The sequence below is a fragment of the Heptranchias perlo genome, chromosome 22 (assembly GCF_035084215.1).
Source record: "Heptranchias perlo isolate sHepPer1 chromosome 22, sHepPer1.hap1, whole genome shotgun sequence".
Lineage (NCBI taxonomy): Eukaryota > Metazoa > Chordata > Chondrichthyes > Hexanchiformes > Hexanchidae > Heptranchias > Heptranchias perlo.
The window spans coordinates 14398659-14412833 of NC_090346.1; the positions used below are offsets into that span (position 1 = coordinate 14398659).

The window sequence follows — 14175 nt, forward strand, 5'->3', positions numbered from 1 at the left end:
GGCAAGTCAAACATTGTGGCTGAAAGGTACCTGAAATATGTACATCACATGGCTTTTCCTCTCTCATGCCCTCAGTGCAAGATAAAATTGACAGAGCTAAGCACCGCTGAAACCCCCTCAATGAAACAGCAAAGCTTGAACATCTGCTAAAGCCTGGATTCAAATTTGAACCTTCTAGTTCACAATACAATGCACCAGCTCTAACTGCAGGTCTGTGCCACTATTAAGTAATGAACAGAACACTAGGGCAAAAAAAAAAACAGGTACACACACTAGTGTTTATTTATAACATTACATGCAAGGGTCAAGCACTACAGAATTTAAGCAGTAGTGACAGTTCAGTACAAACCACACATTCATTCCATTTTTACATGGATGACTGACATAATTTACAAGTCTGCAGAAACACAAAGTCAGTGAAACGACAGGTTACAGACAAGCATATATGCTGTGTATTCTCATATGTGGAAATTAAACCCAAAAAGCTAAAATGTTCATAAATAAATTAAACCACACTCCTACACCTACTGACTAACATACAGGGGTTTAGCTCTTACAGCCTACAAAGTTAGTGTTATATGAATGTAATTGAACAGGTCACTGTTAAGCTGCATAATTTTGAGTTGGTTATATGTATACCAAGCCTTTGTAAAAAGCAATCACTTCCCTGCAGTGGAAACCCACCATCGAATGGCAATGATAATCATGAACCTTACTTGTAATGAATGAGATCCAGGATCTAAACCGGGTTAATTCTTTAATTCATCCCCCTCCCCTGTTCATTTACAAAAGGGAAAGCTTTGTTTGAGAAAATCAATTAATTAATTTTTGAAAAAAGTTTACAAACACTCCTAGTACAGATCAACCACCGAGACAGCTTCATTAAAAAGCATTAGGTGTCCGTTTATAAAGGATCAAGTCTTTCCTGACGAAATTAGGAGTGACACCGGAGTCTGAGGTTGCATTTACACTGTAGCTACTGGTTGGAGATCACTGCAGTTTGGATTTTAGCCAAGGTGTACCTGGTTTAATTCCCTGCTGCCCAGGGGAGATTTGCACATGTATGCTTATACGCGACCAGAGGTTACTCCAAGCGTGTGTGCAGAGAGAGAATTAAACCTCCTGGCCAGACCTGTCCAAATGAACACCCTCAATTAGAACAGTTCTTTTTCCCAATCTGGCTAGTTAAGCCAGGAGTTGTAAGGACAATATACCTCCTAACAAAATGGAGGAAAAAAACACACAAAATCCATCATCTATAATTTTAAGCCTCATAATAACAGGATTACACAACTGGAAGCACAAAATGCCACTGGGGAGAAGTTAAAAAGCCACAATAATTTTTAACTGGGGGTGGGGGGGGTTTGGAGTTCACACTGCAGTCGGTTTGGAGAAGGCAGGGAATTTCACACTGCAGTCTGTGGCCCCTCCTCATCCCCTTCTGAACTTAAGTGAACAAGTGGAATAACATGACAGCATTGATGTGCTTTAGTTACTGAGCATTTGTAAATTATTTTATTGCTTTTTTAAATATTACATTTGTTTCCCATTTAAAAAAAACCCAACTGTTTTACATATCCTGACAAACAGTTTGCAGTTGGACAGCACTTTATTAACTTCAATAAAAATTTTAATATGATCAGACGTAACATCTAAAGCAACAGTTCATCTCGTGGGGAAGGGAAGGGTAGTGTTGTGGCCTTTTGACTATTTTAAATGGGGTCTCCATAATCATTTTGCTTAGTACCAGTAACAGGAGTCATATATCCATCTCATTCTCCCAAGATCCAGAGGGGAAAGGGATGTATGCTATCCAGTACCCAATAAGAAAGCCCTGGTCCCAAACTGGGGTGATTACACACAGTCATCCACAGGACAATGTTGTTTTGTTCGACGGCATTTCTGAGTAAGGTTGTAGTGAACAGTAAAACTAATTTTAGACACTAGTGTTTGTTTTTTTTTTGAAGGAATTCACAAGACACCAGTGAACAATTTAGTCCCATATTTACAATGTTTATCCCACATTATCTGCTCATTGGTTTAAAATTCTTTTAAATGTAGTCAGTGGTTAGTATCAAGAAACAATCGTTATTTGTAGTATATGTAATCCTTGTATTTTAACAGTAGCTGAGAATTTATGATGATTTAATGACAGATGAAGGTACCAACTCAAAAAATATGTATCTCAACAGATGAAAATGAATGAAAGAAAACCCCAAACCATCTAACTGGTTTTCCAAGCTGAAAGGCTGGTTTAGAAAACTCACCACTGCACTCTCATGAAGATTTGTGAAAGTAAATTTTAAACTGTTACAAAACGCTCACATTTTCAACCCATTCCTTTAACAAGCATTCGATTGAAGTGATTCGCAAATCAGAAGGATTCTTTTGCTACTATGCAAGTGGCAACACCTACAGGGGCTACCACTAAGGAGGTAACATTTACTCCACTCGGTTGAGGTTATTAATAATTACTACACCGTTTGAGATGATCAGATAGGTGTTGCTAAACACTGTTGATCATAAGGAGTTTAATGCTACTAGTGTCATTGCTATACACCATACTACCCTACAATAACAGAAATATTATATTTGAATTCCATTGCTGTTAATTGCTTGGGCACATCACTTTTATTTTTGTTAATTAACATGTTTGGCAGGTTATCAAATTATACATACCTTATACTACCAACACATTGTCTACTTATCAAAGTATCATTGAGGATTTTTTTGTTACTGAAAGTTTTTTTTTTACAATAAATCCATTGAACTGTACATTAATATTCGTATAAACAGTTACTAACCCTTTTATACACATTTGAACAGCATTCCTCCAGGATGGTATAATACTCTATTTTGATCTGCAGGGCTGTTTTTCCAGTTTTTTCCCCTTCAATCATTGCTTTACAATCATGTAACGTTTTGGGAAGGAAAATGAAGCAACTCGACTTTAAGCTCCTGGGAAGCTCATGTGACTGAGCACTTAATTCCCAAACCCGGGGAGTGGATTTTGCATCCCAAGCCAATTCAATCCATCCCACTCACCTGGATAGGAGGAAGAAACGAGGATACGTTCTAAATCATTCCTCAGCTCAATGGAGAGATGAAGCAAACTTGTAGATGGGAGGCAAGAATCTGCTAGAATCGGACTGCACTGATCAAAAGGACTCTAAGGCCTCAGTTTAATAGACCTGGATGGGTTCAAACAATATTCACACCTTCACTGTGGTGATCCTTCTGTTGTTTTCTTAGCTTTGACCTCTTTTCCACAAGTTACATCACCAGTGCCCCTCAAAACATTAAATAGGATGCACAAAAGGCTGAGCAAAGTACATCGGAAATGCAACAAACAGCTTCTACCAGCAAAGCTTGTTAATGTTATTTGGGCAATTTAATTGGGAAAAGCTCTGCAAAGAGATCTCACAACTACCCTAATCCTAATCCTTTCATATTATAAAGGTGCTTAAAATAAGTAACCACATGGCCACACCTTAGTGTTTGTATTTATACTGTAAAATAGACCAAGTTCGAAAACCCAACAAAATGCTAATTTAACAGCCATAGTGTCCAACAACAGCCCAGTACCTGAAACACTGATCTCTCAGCTGTGAAAAGCTCAGCATGACCAGCGAGTTAGATGCTCAATAATTACAGTTTGTCAGTCTTACAACAGTTCTTGATGGGTCTGAGCACTGATCAAGAGAAAAAAATTAATGGATTTATTTTCATTACCAAGCTTGGATTTTCTGTGTTGTGAAAAATAAGATTCATGGGTTGATATTTCATTACAAAGGAGGATACTACTAACCCTAACCATGCATAACATACATATACTAACCACCTTACCATGCATACATACATCCATCCATCCATCTTTTAATTGCAATGCAAGACAGACACTGATTCATCACACAACTGCATTAATTTGTGTATTGGGGGGTAGACTCAATAGATCAGATTCTGAATTATTTTGTATTACTTTGCATTGTTTGGTGTTCAAAATATTCTGGCAGTGCAGAAAATTTATAGCATGAGAATGCAAAGACAATATTTAAAATAGTTGAAATAAAAACAGAAAATGCTAGAAACACTCAACAGGTCAGGCAGCATCTGTAGAGAGAAACAGAGTTAACATTTCAGGTCAATGACCTTTCATCAGAAACGTTTAAGGTCATACGAAATTTAACCCTCTGGATCTAGTAACTTGGGTTTAAAAAAAATCCTTAGCGTCTACTATTTTTTTTACAAAACAATAAATCCTGAAACAGCACAATGCAGTTACTGTCGTTCGCCATAATTCTCATGGTGTTGACCACTTATACAGATGAGTTCCACTTTTTCAGAGAAAGAATTCATGCGAGTTTGAAAGGCAATAATTCTCTGTAGCTCTCCTGATTTTGAGGTGGTTTTATGTTTGGCACTTTTGTCAATCAGACTGCGGTAGATTGAAATCTGTGTGCTAGCTCCCCCCATTTATATTGTTTAACCTTCCCCCTATTCCCAACAGCAGAATCAGATCCACATTTTCATGGTTGTGATATTCTCCTGTGGGGATAAGGGAGCCATTTAAAAAAAAAAGTAATGGAAAACAGGTGAGAGATGGCTCATGCCCAAAATTGAAAAGGTTCTTAATGCATTAGACAAAGAAGGAAGAATAAAGATGCCACTTTTTTTTTTCAGAAAATGAGTTCAAGTGCCAGAGGCAGTATTATTCATTAGACTGAACAACTTGCATTTAAATAGCACACTTAACGTAGGAAAACGTTCCAAGGAACTTCACAGGAGCGTAATAAGACAAAAAATGACACCGAGCTAAAGGAGGAGATATTAGGACAGGTGACATAAAAGCTTGGTAAGTTTCAAGGAGGCTCTTAAAAGGAGGAGAGGTGGACAGGTTTAGGAGAGAATTCCAGAGCTAAGGGTCTAAATGGCCACCAATAGTATCATCCAGTGTGGTCATTAGACATATTTAGGACTTTGCTACCAATACACTATGGGGGAAAAAAACACTTCAGCAAATACACTTTAATGTATGAAACTCTTACTTCATCAGCTCAACTTGCTCCCACCATTAATGACCAATACTTCACCCTATTGCTTTACAGTTCAAAATACTCTCCATAGGGACAACCCAAGTTTGGGAAGGAGAAAATCTCAAATTACATTGCTGGTGTTTTTGCACAGTTCCAAGGGGCACCATAGGAAAAATTCACACCAATCGTTAAATTTTACTGAAATCCTTGTGATAACACTGGAATATATAATGACCAGCTTTCAGCATCACTCTTGGGTACTGTTACAGCTATACAAACTGGAAAGGGAAGATTGAAAGGAAAGAGAAAACATTAAAAATATAAATACATTAGGGCCATCATCAATAGCAAAATAACACACTAAATGCTCCTAAGGACTGAGGTACAAGAAAAGGGTCAAACTCTCCAGCCTTGAAAAGAGGCGAATGAGAGGGGACCTTGTAGAGAATGGAGAAGGCATAGAGAAGGATACAAAATGGTAAAAGGCAGGTTCAGGATTGAGGTCAGGAAGCACTTGAGTGAATAATATTTGGAATGGTCTTCCAGATAGGGTAATGGAGGAAGAAACTCTGGAATCATCATTCAAGAGACAGTTAGATGCTGCAGCAACGGAGCTCTAGGTTTCTATGGAAGAGTGAGCTAGATGGAATGAATGGCCTCCCTCATCTGTATATAACCCATTTAAGCTTGAAGGTGGAAGTGGCACAAGCCTACATTCGGTGTCCTCCCCCACCAAACAAACCTGAAGTAAGCAGCATCTGGAATTATATCAGTCTGACTTCAGGAGGTGAACTATTTTTCAGTAAAGCCTCCCTGTGTAAATGGGTTTTCCTGCCTAACAGACTATGGACATGGTTTCTAGGAATTGATGAGTCGTTTAACAGTGGCTCCAGGAAAATAACACTGCTCCTAGGCGGCACAAACATGCTAGTCAGTTACTCTAAAATCATCAGCACTGGCCCCACATAGCAGGGTTTAACTAAAAGAAAAGACCACACACACACAATCCAGAAATTGTCAATTCATCGCTTTGCTTCATATAAAGCATGCACAAAAGTGGCTGCTTGCGTGACAATCAGTATCTTCTCTTGGCTACAAGAGTTCATCTTGCATTTAATGCATATTTCCCAGTGCAGTTCTAGTTGCAACACACTGCATTTTAGTGTTACACATGTAATACAATTAGTATAGTTCAACACACTAAAATATAGATTAGAATAAACTTCTGAATTTCTCTAATGTCCCTTATAATACAGACAACTTCTATGATACCTATTGCACTGTACAAGGTGCTATGTCCCAAAACACTGAAGTCTGGCCAGAGGAACTAGTTTACTTTGAGATTTTTTTTAAAAGCACACTTGTTGAAATTTTACAGTTTTATGAACACTTCGTAATAATGCCAAAGTAGCCAGTTTTTTTTCATTTCCCTTTTACGAGATACATGTTAACCAGAAAGTATGTCCTTTGGGCTCGTACTGTTTTAGGAGGTAGTGGGTCTAAACCATTATATAATTATGTACTGCAAGCATGTTGCAAGTCTAGCTATATATGCGCATAATACTTCATACTGTGGAAAATGTTAAAAGCCAGTGGTTTGAAAAAAAAACAGCCCGTCAGTTTTAAACCAAAGAGTGCACACAAAATAAGGCAGTTTATGAATTAGTGGGGAGGTAACGGAAATGCACTAAAGAATTCAAGTGCATCACCAGCTGCGTATTGAGAAGCCATAGCTGACTGTACAGCAGCACTCTGCCCAATAACAGAGATTAACCACACGCACGTACGTACACGCAAAAAACACACACTTGTTATTTACAAAGCGAAGAGGGCATCCTTAGAACGATCCTGCTTCTTTACGCTTGCAGCAAGCACTGTCGGAGGAGTGGAGTTGCTGGAGGGAGGGGAGGGCAGGTTTGGGACTCTCTCTGCTGCTTTCGCTCTCTCTTCCAAAAATTTATCAAATTCTGGAAAAGAAAAAATACATCTAAAACCCAGGTAAGATTTGATGTGCTCTTGAAGGTAGCTGGCTGTTCCTTGTTGGTTTAACCCGTTGCCATGCACCATCAAATTGGTGAGAACATGGGCAGCCGACCTGCTCCCACGCCACTGCCAATGCCCCTCGAGGCAGCTGTCAGAGGGCACGGGAGAGTCGCCCAGTGAGACTCACCTGCCAGTTTTCCTTCCCTTTGGGAAAGTGTGTTGACTCTGTTTAGCCTCTTTCCCAATGGCACAGCCAAGCCTGTGAACTCACCTCTGTGGAGAATCACCAGAGCAGCATGTTGGTGCTCCAACCTCTCCGCCCTCACTGATTATTTCTAGGGTTTATGAACAGACAACATGATAAGAAATCCTGAATGTATGTATTAACACACTTTATGAGCTTAGTATATTAAAGGATGATCTACAACATACTGCTTTACCTGATAAACTACAGCTAAGATATCAGATCAGCAACTCACCTTCACTTGTTACTCCTTCTTCTGCATCATCTCCCTTCTGAAATTAAAAAATAAGTCATTATGACACCAGTCATGGCCTTCCCACAGCTAGAGGATATCCCATGGATATCAACAAAATTAGACATGTCTAGAACATTTCAGTTTAACTTCTTCCCCCCCCCTCAAAGATCTGAAACCGAAGTTAGTACAGTTCTTGAAAAAAAAATCTGTAACAATTTGAGTTTTCTTTTCAATAATTTAGATGATTACTCTTACCACACTCACCCTACATGATTATTAAGAGAATTGTGTAACAAAAGAATGTCATACCACCAACTGGTTCAAAACAACCCACAAAAGCATGCACACGCATACTGTAAGCAAACCAGTGTAGATAGATTTTAGAGACTAGGAGACAAAGCTGAAATCTCCAGCCACTTTTTCTTTATTTAAAGAGATAAAATTGTATAAAGTATTATTATAATAATAATAATAATGTAAAGAGAGAAAAGAGATTTTGTAACCCGGAGGTGAATTTGGAGGTATTATACAGTTTAATCTTTTTCCTTCCAAAAGGACAAAGCAACATTGCTGGGGTACAGTCTTTGTAATACATCCTACACATAATCTCCATGAGGACAAACGGTTAATATTGGGGAAATGTCAGGAGTGAGACTAGTATGATCAAGGAGAGCGAGACAAGATCAGAAACTCATTTAAATACACGGGGCTCTGTTTATTATGTGATCTACATCTACGAAACTCAAATTTTTAAACCAGACTGAGCAAGTTTCATTCCAAATGACTTTTTGCTCTAGGGCAGGATAATGACCCCATGTGTATTTGTACTATGAAACAATGGAGGCAGGGAACAGCAGCACTGGGTGTTTTTGTGCCTCAATCACTGTGCCAATAATCAGTCTCTCTTTCTCTTCCACCGTTCCCCCCACCCCGCCACCCCCACCTTAAAAAAAATTAAACCAGCAAATCCCTTGAATTATCAGAAACTTTCAACAGGATGTGTTATAAATACCCCAACAGTAGTTTTAGGACTTCAGTCTAATTATGTCTACAATTAGTCTGTGAACAGTGGATGCAATATGAGGAGAAACATGGTTCTCACCTGGATCTCACTTTGGGATAAGGGTGTTGTAATCACAAGCAAGGGCGCACACGCGCGCATACACACAAGCAGATGCAGTTTATGTCACAGTAGTTATAAAAAAAAATGTACATGGTTTTCAGTAGAAAACTAAAATCTAGGGGGTACACAAAAACATTCATGCATGGTTTTTGAACGTCTAACTATAAGAGTGACTTGTACATCAGTAAGATTTACAGGATTTTTTTTTAAAAAAGCAAAATAGTAGCAATAAAATAGTGAGAGTGAATTAAACACTCGGAATGTAACAGGAAATTGGAGTGGGAGGATGGAAGTTATTCTAGAGCACTAATGGCAACTAGTGAACCAAATCTAGATACACAAAGCTCTTGGATCATTCAGTTTTTAAGAAATACAAGAATGGGCAATAGATATACAGGAAACAAAACTGATTCAATACAAATGGTACAATATTTATCAGCATGAACTCCTTTGTTCAGTTCTGCCATTAATTATTTCATACTTGAGTCTAAGGTTAGCGGGCTTGTTGCCCTCTTTTGCTCCCTTAGGGGGTTCCCTCCAGACCACATACTTCCTGTGGGCAAGAAAGCAGATGGGTAGCCTGTTCCCAAGCCACAGTTTTAGGTCTTCAGCCTGATTATGACTATAATCCATTATCAGTCTGTAAGGCATGAATGCAATTTGAGGATAAACAGGGCATTGCACCCAAATCTCACCCCAGGAAGCACAGGCAAGAGCAACCTCATCATGAAAACTCTCCATCCAATTTCCCCCCTCCTCACCCCCAACAGAGACGCACCTGATCTCCACTAAGGACTTCTCTGCAACAGCTCGCTGGGATTGGGAACTCAGTGGAGGGTGGTGGTAGAGCAGAGTGAGTACAGGTCAAGCCTGCAACTCACCACTTTGTGGTGCCACTACTCCAGAGATCTAATGTCTAAGTATTGTAAAGTGATACACATCACCTGGGAGCCATCTGTAAAATATTACTCCCCCTGCACAAGACATTGCAAAAAAAAATGCTCTTGCACTTCAACTTTCTCTCCTGCCTCCACTAAGTGTGTAACCAATTTACAACTGAGTTGTAACTTTATTCTGATAATTAGGATAAATATTTCAGTATGCATCAACTTGGACAGAGAACTGATTATAGAATGAGCTACACAAGAATTCTTTCATCTGCATTAGCACCCCCATTCCTCTAGAATAAATCAGGCTGTAACAGTATTAATCATTCAAAAGAGATGTCAATACTAAAATGAGGTAGTTCGGCTTATTCTGGGAACATGGGCTTTTCCCATGAATTAATTACTCCTTTGTTTAGCTCACATGAATACTAGGACAATGTACACATTATGTGACGTAGACATTTTTTCAGAATCCACTTCTCCCTCCCCTTTTTCTATATCCCCACAGAACAGATTCTTCCAGGGGTACAATTCCACAGGCATCAAGAGCCCTCCAGTACTTCACCCAAATGGCCACGATTAATGCCTCACCCTGTAAGGTGACTATCAATCGGCTATTTCATCGTGGACTACATCACAGTTGAACCAGATCCTGTTTTCAATGAACTTCCATGCACGTGCACTTTCCAGGATTCGATGGAGAGGAGTCAGGAGCAGGAACCCTGGCTGATCTCTAACCCTGGGGTACTTAGGCTAACTCTAGCACACCCGCCAACAATAGCTGAAATCAGAATCCACTTTCTGATCATTATTGGCTCCAGTTCTAAAAGCACGGAGCACAATACATCTCGGATCAGATTAAATCTCTCTGATTAGATTACGTCAGCACTCCAAGCCTCTGCTGATGTTTTCGAAGCAATTATATTGCCAAAGCATCATGCAAAATTGTCAATCAGCAGCTCAATGGACCTGACATAAACCAATAGGACGCATCTTCGTTCACAAAATAATAAAATGTAAACTTTGATAAAATCTGAATTATAATTTTTTCTCCCCAATGTACTCCACAATTTTTTTGATTTGCTGATTTATACAATTAAATCAACTTTTTGCAACAAAAAAAAAGTTTCCGCAGTGGGAAACATTTTCAAAACTCAATTGTGCAAGTGCACTGGAGCCAGAATGCAAAATACATCTAATTTCTTCTCTCTCTCCCCCACCCATCAACGTTAGTCATCATACCCCCGCCACCAAACCATTTGGAAAGTGGGACAGCACAGACTATAATTGCCCCCGTAGACATCATGAACACTGTAGATTATGCATCCTGGCGGACCACACATATGGCAGGGGCAGACTTCCCTTCCCCCAACAGATGGCTGGGCAAAATTTCAGCGAGTGACTGGAGATCCTTTTGCCAACCAATACTTAAAGAACAGGATGTAATTCAAATCATAAGTCTATGTATTGCATATTTTAATGAGTTTGTTCTTTTTTTTTTAAAAAAAAGGAAAGGAGAAAATACAATTTTACTAGAAGCATCATTCATAATATGTTTTCACTCCTGATGTAACAATGGGGGGCGGGGGAGGGAGGCAGAGCAGTAATGAGAAAAGTTCAACCCAAAACAAAAAATAGCAAAAAGCCCCATACCACATCAGTGCTGAGCCATTCTTCAACGTCGTCCATGAGAGACTGTGCGACAGGAATCTACACAGCGGCGGGCAAACCAAACCAGACAACCAAAGTACAACACAACACAGAAAATAAAAAGGAAGAACAAAACTTAAAATGGGAATGCAAAAATTCAAAATTCAAAAAAAAGGACAACACTGCACAGAAATATAATCACAGTGATAACAGGATTCATATCAAAAACACACCAAGATCCAGCCATGAAAAAGTACATGAACCAACAGGCCCTCTAATGGCATCTTTAGGAGACACAAAAAGGACCCTCATAATGAGGAATACATTACAGAGAAAATATTTTATATAGCTACTCTTTTTTTTAAAGTTTTCTTCAGAAAAGAAGATACATATTTTGTGAAGCCACTCAGTATTTATACAAGAATATATGGGTGTCATCAGTACACACATTGGGAGCAGGGAGTTGGGATCATTTGCCGACAGTCCGTGGAGCTTAGCTGTGTCAGGGGGATATCGAGTCCCTTGCCTTCTTGGTGATGGGCCTTGTAGAGTTGGGTCATTGCTCTTTGTGTTAGCTTGTAGCCTTATTCTGGGGCATGGTCTGGGTATGTGTGGGAAGTGACTGGGTTTCCAGGAAAGGGCTCTAGGCTGCCTGGTACTCCCTGAGTTGCCGGTGGAGTCTGTGTTATAAGGTCACTCAATCAGAGGCACAGTCTTAAAGGGGATGTGGGTGGTACAGCACTTTGGAGCTCTAAAGCACCGTGCTAAGGAGTATACGGCATGCATTCTCAGATTCCCACACAGCGAGTTTCCAGTCCCAGCCATGATGTTAGGAGAGGCATGATGAAGCAACAAAGCACTTTGACAGAAAGGGGAGCTTTCCTGTTAAAAAGTGAGTAAATCAGAAGGTAGTGTGTCCAATGTCAGAATTTTCTAGTGTGGGGGGTTATACAGAGGTTTTATACAGTTTCTCCAAAGATGGAGCCATAAACAGTTATTGAAGGTTACCGCATATTCAGGTAATTACAATGAATGTATAGGGAAAGAAATATATAGACCTTGGTTCAAAGATGTTGTTAATCTGCTCCTCACGGAGGTAAGTATCAATTCAAGAAATAGACCTTAGTGTTTAATTGTAATAAAAACACAAAGTTCTTCAAATTCAGGAAGTTTTCACTCTTAATCATCTTATTAAGCAATTAGTTCACTAGGCTGTGCGAATATTAGCACATGAATGAATACCTTCCCATGAAATTCCTTTTTCTACTATTTTCATGGAGAGATTAACCCATTGAAAATAATTGTGCGCTAAAGTTTCCATTGTGTAGCTTCAAGACTTGAATTACTATAGTTCTTTTATTTTGAGGTTCATCATTGAAAAGGTTTAAGAAAATCAGGGATTAAACGACCATCGCAGAGACAAGGTTTCTTCATTCATGATTTCAGATGTGCCAAGATTTAAACCTGCTTCGCAGCAGCACCAAGATAACATTCCTCATGGACAATGCTCAGTTGTAGTATCCCCCTTTTGCACAGCTGCACAAATGGCAACAAGGAGACAAATGCAGCGTATGCTGCACAAATTTCGATCAGATCCTGCCCTGGAGTACAGAATTATCTTACTGCAATTTTTCAGTATTATGGAAAAAAATTAAAGCTCACAGCAATATTTCTTTTGCAGCCAAATCAGTGCACCTCAAATCAGTGACTAAAGATTTTGGGGGTGAAACTGGTCTTGGGTATTAGGGCAAAACTCACTCTTAATGAATCAGCTGCCCATTTTACACTGTGCCCAATTTTCTTTTCCATTGCAGTGTAAAACTTGCTGCCAATTTGCTATGAGCACGTTTCACACTACTAGTGGGGACTAATTTTACCCGTTGAGTAGATTTGTAAACATTTGGAAAAATTACAGCCTACAAAAAGGGATATTTTAGCCTCCAACTATGACCAGTAAAGCATTTAAATTGGGGAAAACAGCAACACAGTGTTACAGGTCTCAGGGTATAGAATTCAACTGGCATATATAAAAAGGAACAAAAGACAGCATCAGATAGGGGAAGATTCAAAAGGCCAGAGAGTTCTTGAAGCAGAAATTGTTAGTCACCACAAAGAGTTATCATTTTTGACCCATGTTTAGAAATCACATCAGTTTATAACTCAGGGTCACATCTTCCAGGGATGACAACTTTTAACATAGCTGTTATATCGGAATAGCCACCCACTAATATTTTTTTTGAATAGCAAAACATACAGATAATGCTATGTAATGTTCCACTCATCAAACATGGATATTCTTTGGGTGCAGGTATCAAACTACCAAGGGTCACACATCCTCTTCCTCCCTGTGCCCCTCTTCCATTCAGGTTCACAAACCAGCTATGTACCTCTGCGACCAAGAGCAATTTGAGCCCAGATCTCCAGCGTTCTTAGCTAGATGCTTGGAGATGCACAAGCGCAGCCGATGAAATCACCCTGCCCCATTCTCCCTTCTGTTTGTGGGGAGATGCCTTGGCTATACTCAGCATCTCCCTGTGCAGCACTGCTGGAGATTGGGAGTCCAGTGGAATGGGGAGACAATATTTTATCCCTGCACTCGCATGCTGGTGCAGAACGCCATCCACGTAAACACATATTAGACTCAGTAATGAGGAAACGGTAACTGGGAAGTGATCTTTGTAGCTCAAGGCCAATGAAATGTTGTACAGCTCACAACTAAAAACTAGAAACAAAAACAGATTCTGAGCACTGAATGCGTTTGAGATTAATATAATTCTTTAAGGGCATTCTTTATAGCTTTCACAAAATAGTCCAATCTCTAGCACTTAGGACAACTTAACATTATCATGACTGTGGAATATCACCATTTTAGATTCAAAAGACCCAGAAAATTTGGTTGAATAATTCTGACTTCCAAATATATTTAGACCCAAGTCACATTAATTTAATTAAAAGCTTGGGTTGTAATTGGAGCACTAAAATGATTAATATTTTGGGAATATTACATGTCCTGGGTTTTT

At 39.3% G+C, this 14175-nt stretch overlaps 1 protein-coding gene across 7 annotated transcripts in view; it reads right to left on the bottom strand.

The window, feature by feature from the left end:
• Window positions 1-258: 258 nt before the first annotated feature.
• tom1l2 (target of myb1 like 2 membrane trafficking protein) overlaps window positions 259-14175 on the bottom strand; it is a 48949-nt gene continuing 35032 nt past the window's right edge. For 2 of the 7 annotated variants that reach the window (XM_068002960.1, XM_068002957.1), the window contains 3 exons: window positions 11159-11215; window positions 7496-7532; window positions 259-7000 (listed from right to left, as the gene is read on the bottom strand). In XM_068002960.1, the coding sequence (XP_067859061.1) occupies window positions 6849-7000; window positions 7496-7532; window positions 11159-11215 (246 nt within the window). In that variant the 3' untranslated portion in view covers window positions 259-6848. Of the gene's footprint in view, window positions 7001-7287; window positions 7352-7495; window positions 7533-11158; window positions 11216-14175 lie in introns of all 7 variants that reach the window. The other 5 variants (XM_068002964.1, XM_068002958.1, XM_068002959.1 and 2 more) reach the window with 4 other exon arrangements.